The sequence below is a fragment of the Gastrolobium bilobum genome, unplaced genomic scaffold (genome assembly GCF_033153095.1).
Source record: "Gastrolobium bilobum isolate Gb01-03AN ecotype WA unplaced genomic scaffold, APGP_CSIRO_Gbil_v1 utg54739, whole genome shotgun sequence".
Classification (NCBI taxonomy): Eukaryota; Viridiplantae; Streptophyta; class Magnoliopsida; order Fabales; family Fabaceae; genus Gastrolobium; species Gastrolobium bilobum.
In genome coordinates, this window is record NW_026899217.1 from 6,605 (window position 1) to 17,332 (window position 10,728).

The 10,728-nt window shown below is 35.9% G+C and overlaps 1 protein-coding gene across 1 annotated transcript; it reads left to right on the forward strand.

Moving 5' to 3' along the window:
- The first annotated feature begins 5,813 nt into the window (after positions 1-5,813).
- On the forward strand, positions 5,814-9,877 carry LOC133288346 (beta-hexosaminidase 2-like). Its single transcript, XM_061486072.1, has 2 exons — positions 5,814-6,633; positions 8,713-9,877. Exons 1-2 carry the CDS (start codon positions 5,814-5,816, stop codon positions 9,660-9,662), a joined length of 1,770 nt encoding a protein of 589 aa, XP_061342056.1. The 3' UTR covers positions 9,663-9,877.
- Positions 9,878-10,728: the final 851 nt, after the last annotated feature.

A 10,728-nucleotide genomic window follows, 5' to 3' on the forward strand; every position in this document is an offset into this window, starting at 1 on the left:
CAAAAGAAGATTTGACAGCCAATCAGCGCAGCAGTTTCCTTCTCTATACGACTGTTGGACCTTAACATTCCAGTCTTTATCCATCCATGCATGTATACAAGCAACAAGATGAGACTCACAGGCTGGCCCACCCCTTAAGTTGAGCCACGTGACAGCTATTTTAGAGTCACTTTCAATGATAACTTTTCTCCAACCACCTTCCCAAGCCATTTGAATGCCCTTCAAAATACCCCATAACTCTGCTACTATGGCATTGCTGACCAACTCTATAGCAGAAACCATTAAGCCAAATGTCCTGCACAATCTCTAATCACACCTCCACAAGCAGCTAAACCTGGATTACCTTTGGCCGCACCATCAGTGTTCACTTTAACCCAACCTTCATCCGAAAATTTCCAAGGAACCAAAATTTCCTTTGAACTCGCAGCAGTATCCCCGTATTTAATTTTTGCAGAAGCCTCCCAAATATCCTTGGATTGCCGTAAAATCAGATTATAGTCATAAGCATGATAAGGGCTTATACTATTATGCATTAAATCATTTCGCCATTTCCACAAAAGCCAAAGGGTGATAGCAAACAAGATATTCCAAGGTACACCCCTTCCATCCACACTCTGGACTTGAAGACTAGATACCAACCAATCATCCTCTGACAGAGAAGAAAGAGGGACAAAAATTGCTAGCCTTTAATCTCTGCCAAATAAGCCAAATACTACCACAATCTCTAAACACATGTAACAGATTCTCTTCCTCTTTCTTACACAGCACACACAAAGGATTACCCATATTCATAGCAGCAAGTCTTTTCATTGTTAGTAATTTTTTATGCGCAAACTTCCACATTAACAGTTGAATTCTAATCGGTCCTTTCCAACCCCATAAGGTTTTCCAAAGGATAGACAAATTACTCTCAATTCACTTAAAAAAATGTTGGCAGATTTTTCTTTTAGCATAATTTTTTACAAGCTCTAATGAATAAAATTAAGCCCGTTGATCTAAAAGTTTCAATCTTAACTTTGAGCCAATAGGTGTATTAAGCCATTATTTTTTGACATAAAATTATGCTTTAATAGCTTGCAATTTTATGCATAAAATATTTGTAGCAAGTGAGAAAGAAAAATTTATTACATTATTACAGGAACTTCACAAATTTTGTTTTAAATTGGAGGAATTTTGTATAGTAAAACCAATGTTATTAAACTCGACCTGAACATTGACCAAGTCGAGTTATTCGGTCACTGGTCCATTCCAATGGATCATTGGTTGAACCGCATGACCCGGTAATATATGCAATTTTATAATTTATATCAAAAAATTATAAACATACTTAAACACTTGTAAAAATTAATACTAATTTCAAATATTCTAATATAAAAAATAATAAATCACACAATATTGTCTAACAAGCGAAGAAACACACAATATTTGACCTATCTTCAGACATTTAACATCTACTACAAGTGAAATCCAGATAAAATCTTGGCGATACATTAATTTAACCTGTTAATTAAATTTTTATCTTATTTTATAAGCTTCTTAAATTTAAAAAAAAAAATGCCTGAAATGATCTTCTTAAATTTCTAAGCATTTATTTTTGGTATAAACTGGGCCGGGTCATCGGTTTTTACCAAAATCGAACGGGTTTCCATTGCTTGGTCGATCCGCTGCTTCACCTAGACTGATTATATGACCTATTTATCGGTTCTCAGGTTGATCCGATCGAGCCGGTCCAGGTTTGTGAACACTGGGTAAAACACCCTTAAATTTAAAAAAAAATAAAACAAAAAATCTTGTTTGGAAAGAGTGTTTCATGCTATATGTTTTAAAAGCAGCGTTATTTACCAAAAAAAACAGTGTTTGCTTTTTTTTAAAAAAATTGAAAAAGCAAAACAATAGAAGGATGTTTTCAAAAGTTATTTTTTTGTTTTCTTGTTTTTGCGGTGGCATTCCGGTAAGTATGAGGATTCATTAATAGCATTTTCGTAATTAAATCAATTTATATTTTAATTTTAAATTATTTTGCGGTGGCAATGTTGTGAATATGAGGATTCATTAATGACATTTTTGTAAATAACTACAACTTCTTTATAACTTTAAAACAAAACTATATTTCATGTGTAGAGCTTCATATCTCATTGTCCAAAAAAAAAACTATATTATCGTTTATTGGTGCTTTTGTATTTCAAAAAAATATATATTACAAAGCCAATAAATACAAAAGATGTTATTTGCACAATAATCATGAAACAAATTTTAGGATTTTCAAAAAATCGAAAACCGATCCAATCAAACCCGAAAAAATTGGATTGGATCGGATTTAAAAGAAAATCCAAACCGAATAGATGATTAAATGATCAAACCGAAGTATTGGATCAGATGATTTTTGCTTCCAAAACCAATCCAATTCAGACAGCGAACACCTCTATTGGATAAGTAATTGTGTGGAGTGCATCATGTAAGAACCCGCACCGTTAATTAAGGAAATTAATTAATTATAGATGAGGATTTGGAAATAATTCCATAATTGACCCTAATAATTATTAAGAGGCTTTAATAATTATGATAAGTGATTAAGAATGCTGAAAGTCGCTTTTCGGAAGAAAAGTGCAGATACCGGTTCTGCTAGTTGGTATAAATGTCTGCCGAAAAAGTATCCCAGAAAATTATAATGAACGCATGATAATTCATAGAATAATATATAGGACTGGTAAAACGAGTTTCAAGTTAAAATAATGAGAACTGGTGCCAGAAACTGATACTGGCTATGAAAAGCGCGTACCGGAAAGGTGCTTCGAAAAATATAATAAAAATATGATAATTTTTGTAAAATTGAGTAGGTTAAGAATCCAAAGTTTGGGATTAAAATACTAAGCGTAGCAATTAAAGTTAATATTGTGTGGTATATTCTTAAGTGCCTATATATACACTTATGTTGGGCACAAAACCCTATAAACCAGAATTTCTACGTGACTGTCTTCTGAACTTGAGCCTCCAAGCTGCCACCTTGCTCTCCTCCATGAAAACTCATCAAAGAACCATCTTTTCTCTTTGTATCTTCTTTTTTTTGTGCTAAACACTTGGGTGTGTGCTTTGTGAGGGAGAAAGGTGCCATCTTCTGAGTTTTTGGGTGCTGTTTAGTGGTGGTCTAGGGGCTGACTTCATGGTGAGGGTTGAAGGAACCATTGTTATGGTGTTTTTATAACTTCAAGAAGCTATCTTATGAAGAAAAGAACCACTCTTGTTCACCATTTTCGTATTTCCTTGAAGTCAGAACTGTGAGGACCTTTTGGTGAGCTCCAAGAGCACTCTCTCCTCTGTTTTAAGCTTTGGGGGTGAGTTACCTTATCATGATCTTGAGTTTTTATGGCTTTAAGGTAGTGTCTTTGCATGTAAATGAGTTAAGCAAGTAAGCAACTGTCATATGAACCTAAATGGACCTTAAGATGCATGTTAAGCTTCTGGAAGTGTTAAAAATGGTACCTTGGAAGGATATCTTCACGAAATGCAGAAACTGCATTCTGTCGCGAAATATCTGGATATGATATCCGTATATGGGATATTCGGATATGATATCCGGATATGGGATATCCAGATATGATATCCGAATATTGATATCCGGATATGAGGATCTGGATATCCGGATATTGATCTCCGGATATTCCCCTGACGAATAACCGGATATTCTGGGATTTCGTAGAACAGTAGCTGCACTGTTCATACAGTAGGCTATTGGGGGTTTGTGGACCCTAGAGTGATGAAGTTGAACTTCTGTTTCAATTGAACCAAGTCAGAATCAAATGATTAAAGGCTTGTGGCTTTGTGTGAGCCTTAAGACGTAAACCGTAAAAGGAAAAATGTAGTCTTTATGTTTATGCTTTTGAGCTTTGTTGTTGATATGCTTGCTGGTCCTAATCAGTTTGTGATCTACTGTGTGTTGGACTTGAGCTGTGCGGACTCTTGGCATTGGATAGTGAGGTTGCAAGGTAAGCTTTCGTGTCCTCGATTTAGCTATGTTGTGGTTCCACCAAGTCCCATGGGGGTATGGTTATATGCATGCTGTGCTACATGCTTTTGATGTTTTGGAAATGCTGTTGAGCTGTTATATGGTAGTGCCTTTATGATATGCATGTGGTGTTCCACCTATATGGTAAGCCTGAGTATGTGGTACATACAATATGGTGAGGCTGTGGGTGAGGTGCAAGCGATGTTCCTTGTACTATTTGTAGGTAATAGACATATTTCTGCATTTCTCTGGCCAGTAGAATAATATTGACACACATGGCATGAATATTTGTTGCACTGCATTGAGTTTTGGAACTTATACTGAGTTACTGCTTTTAGAACTTATATTGCACATGTAAGTGAGCTTGAGGTGGAAGATCTTTGAGGACCCCTTGTCTTACTGAGATTTCTGGCTTAGAGATCTCACCCCACGTTTGGGGAATGCTTATTTCAGGTTCAGGTAATGATGGGGTTGAGACCTCAGGCGGCAGGAGGCCGGAGCTGAGTTAGATATTGCTGTTATTATATGCTGACTTGTTGGATGCTGGTTATGCATGCTGTTTTTATGCTTTTAGCTTCATTCATGATTTTGGATTATCTTGTCGAGACGCTGTTGATTTGATGAGCATGAGAATTGTCCACGCCACATAGACTTGTTATGTCTTGTTTTACTTTGAGTTGTAATAATGTATCAGGATATTGTTCGGATTATGTGTTGTAATTCTGTGACTTAGATACTCACATTTATATCTATATTTTGAGGTATTTCAATTAGATGTCTTATTGCAATTTACATACAAGAGATATTTTATGAAATTGATTAAGTAATCAACTTGGCTAAGTATAATGACGTCATAATTGAAAACAAAAAGATATTCCGCATTTTTAATTAAGCGCAGCTTAATATGATGATATATTAACAAACTGGGGGTATACACGAGGTGTTACACATCCACTCGTTGAAAAAATATTACACAATTATATGGGCAATCATAATCATATAAAAATGAATTAATAATAATAAAAGAGGAGAGAGAGAAAATATTAAAATAAATAATTATTAAATCATAATTATTGATTTACCTTTATATAATTATGATTATACTACATGACATGTGATTTTTTGTTTAACATGAAAGCATTCATTTCTTAAACTGTGTTGTTTTGTCATCATTGTAATCATCCTATTAGTGGAAGACATCTAATTTTTCTCCTAAATCAATACGGAATCTTTCCTCTAAATAAACCAAAAGAAGTGTCAAATACCCATAGTCCAGCCAATAAGCAAACAAAAATAAAAATAAAAATTCATCTCTTTATATCTATTTTTCTCCTAAAAGAATTTAAATTAAGTAATTTTAAAAATGAGAAAAAATATGTCATTTAAAGTGACACACCTTACATCTTTTTATTCTTATAAAGAGGTCACATCTTTAAAACTTTTTTCTTTCATTTTCTCCCCAATGATTTATCTCTTTCTAACACTTAAAATGACACAATAATTTTATGTCCTTTAAAATAAGGGATATGTTATTCTACCTATCATTTTTTCTGTCTACTTTTACCTACCATCCTCCAACATCGTTAGATTAGAATATCAAGAGATAGAAAGATAAATGTTAGTTAAGATTTTAATCTAATGGTATTTTAGAGTAGTAGACAAAAGTAGACAAAAAAAAATAGGTAAAATAACATATCCCTTAAAATAATACACACTTCTCCCATTAAAATTACACATACTTCTCTACTTTTCCTATATATAAATAGTACCACTCCATTCTAACATTCACCAAACATTTCAAACACAAGCAATGGCTCACTCTCTTCATCCCAACAAGACCATGACGCTATTACAATCAACGTTGTTGCTACTGTTACTAGTGCTACTGCCATACCAAACAGTAACAGCAGCAGAATCAGAATCTGTTGTGATCAACGTGTGGCCCAAACCAAGAAACTTAACGTGGACCCCACCACACAAAGCCACACTCTTGTCACCAACTTTCACCATCATCACCACCCCCCACCACAACAAACACCTCTCCGCCGCTATCACCCGCTACCTCCGCCTCATAAAAACCGAGCACCACCGTCCACTGGTTTCACCACCGGTGAACATCTCCACAAACCTCCCACCCCTACACTCGCTGACAATCACCGTCGCCGACCTCGACGCTCCCCTCCACCACGGCGTCGACGAGTCTTACACCCTTTCCGTCACCGCCACCTCCGCCACCCTCACCTCCGTTACGGCATGGGGCGCCATGCGAGGCCTCGAGACTTTCTCCCAGCTGGCATGGGGCAAACCCACGCGCGTGGCGGTCGGGGTGTACGTCTGGGACGCGCCGCTGTTTGGCCACCGTGGCGTCTTGTTGGACACGGCGAGGAACTATTACCCGGTGAAGGATTTGCTGAGGACTGTGAAAGCAATGAGCATGAACAAGTTGAATGTGTTTCACTGGCACGTGACGGATTCACAGTCTTTCCCAATCGTGCTTCCTTCTGAGCCTGCATTGGCTGATAAGGGTGCTTATGGTCCTGACATGGTGTATTCTCCTGAGGATGTTAAAACTGTTGTCGAGTTTGGCCTTGATCATGGTGTTCGTGTTCTTCCTGAGATTGACTCACCTGGTTAGTTCATTTTTTATTTTATTTTTTTATATTGTGAGGTTTTGTTGTTGTTGTTGGTTTTTGTGATTGTACTTGTCCGATCGGAGGGGATTGTGATTAGTATTTGATGTGTAAATTAACTGAGTCTATGGAAGAAACAACAGCTAGGATTAGTATTAGTGTTGCAGCATGTCAGAGATGACACTCCCTATTTTTTAAGGTGTCCGTGATTCCTAGTTGTGCACAATAAAAGAGGCTTGAAGCCAATGCCATATGATGGGAATTCAAATGTGAGTAATAAAAAATCTCGGAATGAATAGGCTAAGCATAGTACATATGAGTGAAAGGACGCATGTACCCAATTGTTTAAGGTTCTAGGTTTAGTTGTGGTGTCGGACCTCCTATTATGGGTTTGTGGCTTAGACCCATTTGATGTGTGGACGATGATGATCTTTCGTAATTGGGCTCCCTTCATTAGGCTTTAAAAGGTATGTACTTATAGAGTTTAACGGATACGGCCCATTCCTATTTGAATTAGGTTTAGTCTGAGCTCTTTCTTCTAGAACATTGGGTGTTTGATTTCTATGCCTGTTTGTTTCTCTCTGCATATTTGTCACTTAAACGAATTAAACTCGTTTTGTGTGAATAACTGTCCTGAATTATTTAATTATTTAGTCGTGATTGCTGTGCAGCTTGCATCAGATTCTAACATAGTCTACTTGTTTAGTTTTCACAAATTCATTGACATTTCATCCCAACTATCTGACCTTTTGGTTTTGTGATGTTTGTATGTTAAATGTGTTTGTCAAACAAATATGCAAAGGTTAGAATTTGTATATATATATCAACATGGACATCACCTTTATTTCACTCATGAAAAAAGCAAGAACTGCTTTTGTGTATATATCAAAATAAATAAATTAATATAGTAATGCAACCACCTATTCGGTGCCAGTTTTTTTGAAAGGGTAATGTTATTTAGACAGACAGAATACAACACATATAGAGGGATGTGTTTCTCATCAAAAGCAGAAATCAAACTAACTTTATCTTCACTCTTTGATCCTCTGCCTGTTTGTGTTTTTTAAGGTATTCATTTTTGAAATGTTTGAATCTGTTGAAGTATGTATTTATTCTTGTCAGAATGCTAGCCAGTTAGTTGTTGAGAGACATACACTTAATCATATAATAATATACTCGAAACATTACTGGACTTTGATACCAACAATTTAGGTTGAAATTATCTCAAACATGCATCAAGTGGCACCGAGTCCCTTTTGAACTGTTTCTCCAACCAGCAATCCAATTCAAGCTAGGTCACTTTGCCTACAATTTAGCTTACCATCTCTCTCCCCTTTCCCGTACCGGGTCATACACGTTCTCTGTAACAAAAAGTAAATTGTTAAAATTAGGAAGTTCTGCATCTGATTAACAATACAACTTTGGATACTAATGAGTCTGAGCTATTATTATCCTGGTCCTGAATATTATATCTCTGAAAGTAAAAAGATTGGAATTTTACTCTTGTGCTGCATGAAAGGAACCAACGCGCTGATTTTATGGCTAAATTGGGATTCCACTTTGAATATTACTGGGTTACAAGGAAAACACCGAGTTTGATCCTTAATTTCTCTACTGATAAGGCAGGAACTTTGTCTGTCAGGATTTAGTATTTTGTTTTCTTTTCCTTCTATGAAAAATTAAAAAAGATTTCAAGTCTCCTTTTTCCTGTTTTGGTTTATATGAACATTATAAAGTGACGGTTCTAGGAATTATGGTGATTGTTAATTAAAATAATGTGTATATTGGCAATCATGAAATGATCTTTGGATAAAGCTTACCATGAGATGTAAAATTCTGTGAAGTTAAAAATTAACACACAGAGAAACAGAAACTAAAAATATTAATCATAAGACCATTTAACAAAATTAATTAGGCTTTTGTATGATGTCCAAACTTTAAAACATTGCTTTTGCAATGTTACTATATTGAAACTTATTGACAAACATACCTTTCTTTTCCTCTTTCACATAATTTAGCTGTACAAGATGGTTCTCAGAATAATGATGATCACTGATTGATAAAACTACATATTGGCAGGGCATACTGGATCGTGGGCTTTAGCCTACCCTGAAATTGTAACATGTGCCAACATGTTCTGGTGGCCAGCTGAAAGTGAGTGGTCGGATCGGCTTGCTGCAGAACCAGGAACAGGGCAATTGAACCCCTTAAACCCCAAGACCTACCAAGTCCTAAAGAATGTCATACGTGATATGACCACGTTGTTCCCAGAACCATTTTACCACTCTGGTGCTGATGAGATTGTACCAGGTTGCTGGAAAACTGATCCCACAATTCAGAAATATTTATTAAATGGTGGAACTCTCAGCCAAGTTCTTGAGGTGTTTGTGAATAACACACTCCCTTTTATTTTATCACTCAACCGCACAGTTGTCTATTGGGAAGATGTTTTATTAGATGGTACAATCCAAGTGCCATCTACAATTCTTCCCAAGGAGCATGTAATTTTGCAGACATGGAACAATGGACACAATAACACTAAACAGATAGTTTCTTCTGGATACCGAGCCATTGTGTCGTCAGCAGACTTCTATTATTTGGATTGTGGGCATGGTGTTTTTGTTGGGAATGACAGCGCCTATGACCAGCAAAATGGGGATGACACAGGCAATGGTGGCTCTTGGTGTGGACCTTTCAAAACATGGCAAACCATATACAATTATGATATAACATATGGGCTGAATGAAGAAGAATCAAAGTTAGTTTTGGGTGGGGAGGTGGCACTGTGGTCAGAACAAGCTGATCCAACTGTTTTGGATGCGCGAATTTGGCCAAGAACTTCTGCAATGGCTGAGTCATTGTGGTCAGGCAACCGGGATGAAATGGGTATGAAGAGATATGCTGAGGCCACAGATAGACTGAATGAATGGAGAAGCAGAATGGTGAGAAGAGGTATAGGGGCTGAGCCCATTCAGCCACTTTGGTGTGTTAGAAACCCTGGGATGTGCAACACAGCTCATGCAATCTAGTTCCTTTCTTCCTTGATCACCAAAAATAAAAAAGGATCTATTAAAGCAAATCTCTTACTTTTAATTGGGTCTATAGTGTCCAAATATTTTTTTGGAGGCCTGAAAACCTATTGTATTGTGATGAGTGATTGTAGTTGTGAAAGAATTGTACATGTATTTGAACAATTCTTTATTTCAATTGATGTTGTAAATTGTATTCTATATATGATTAAAGTTTAACCTAATGCTGCCTCAAACAGGATATTGACAGATCAACAGTATGATTATTATCTGTGTTGGCAGAATTATCTTTGGTGTTTACTGTGTTTATATGTAGCAAGGAGAGAAAGTTGGGTTAGTATTAATGTCCTTGTTACTTTTGTGACTCACTGTTCTTTTTTCTTCTTTGACTGATTAACCACTGACTAGTAGAAACTGTTAGAAATTTTATATTTGGGAAATATTAATTAATGTTTTTGTATTTTTTAAAATAATCGGGTTAATGGATATTTTAATTTATTCTATTGTGATAAGTCTATTGTGATCATGTTGAGTGGGCTTTTGACATCTTTTGGTATTGGGCCTAGTTGACAGCACAGTGTAGGCATTAGTGTTTGATTGAACTTCTGTGATGGGTAGACTCATCAGACACATTGTTGATTAGGGTTTTGATAGGTCTCCTATTTAGCCTATTTATATTAACTGCCATTTTGGAATAGGTCATAGAAACGAAGACACTAGCCGTGAGATAAAGGTTCTTCGCTCAGTAGATAAGATGGCCCAATCAGGTACATGAATTCCTCTCAGAATAAAAATTGATATACGGTGTTTTATTTATCATACATCTATCAATCTTTATGTTGAATTATTGATGTTGAAAATATCTTACATTTGGTATAAGAGCTGACATGTATGATTTTAAGACCCATACAATTGCGATTTATTTTTAAAATTAATCTGGGTTGTTGAATACAATTACGATTTTTTTTTTTCTGGATTGTTGAATTTTGCTTCAATCATTTCAACAATCTGGATTTATTTATTATATATACATGTTTTCATGTTATCTCGATTTTCGTGAATTACA

Coding starts and splice junctions, on each gene's coding strand:
- LOC133288346 (XM_061486072.1), top strand. CDS start 5,814: ATGGCTCACTCTCTTCATCCCAACAAGACCATGACGCTATTACAATCA. Junction 6,634..8,712: donor TCCTGAGATTGACTCACCTG/GTTAGTTCATTT, acceptor ACATATTGGCAG/GGCATACTGGATCGTGGGCT.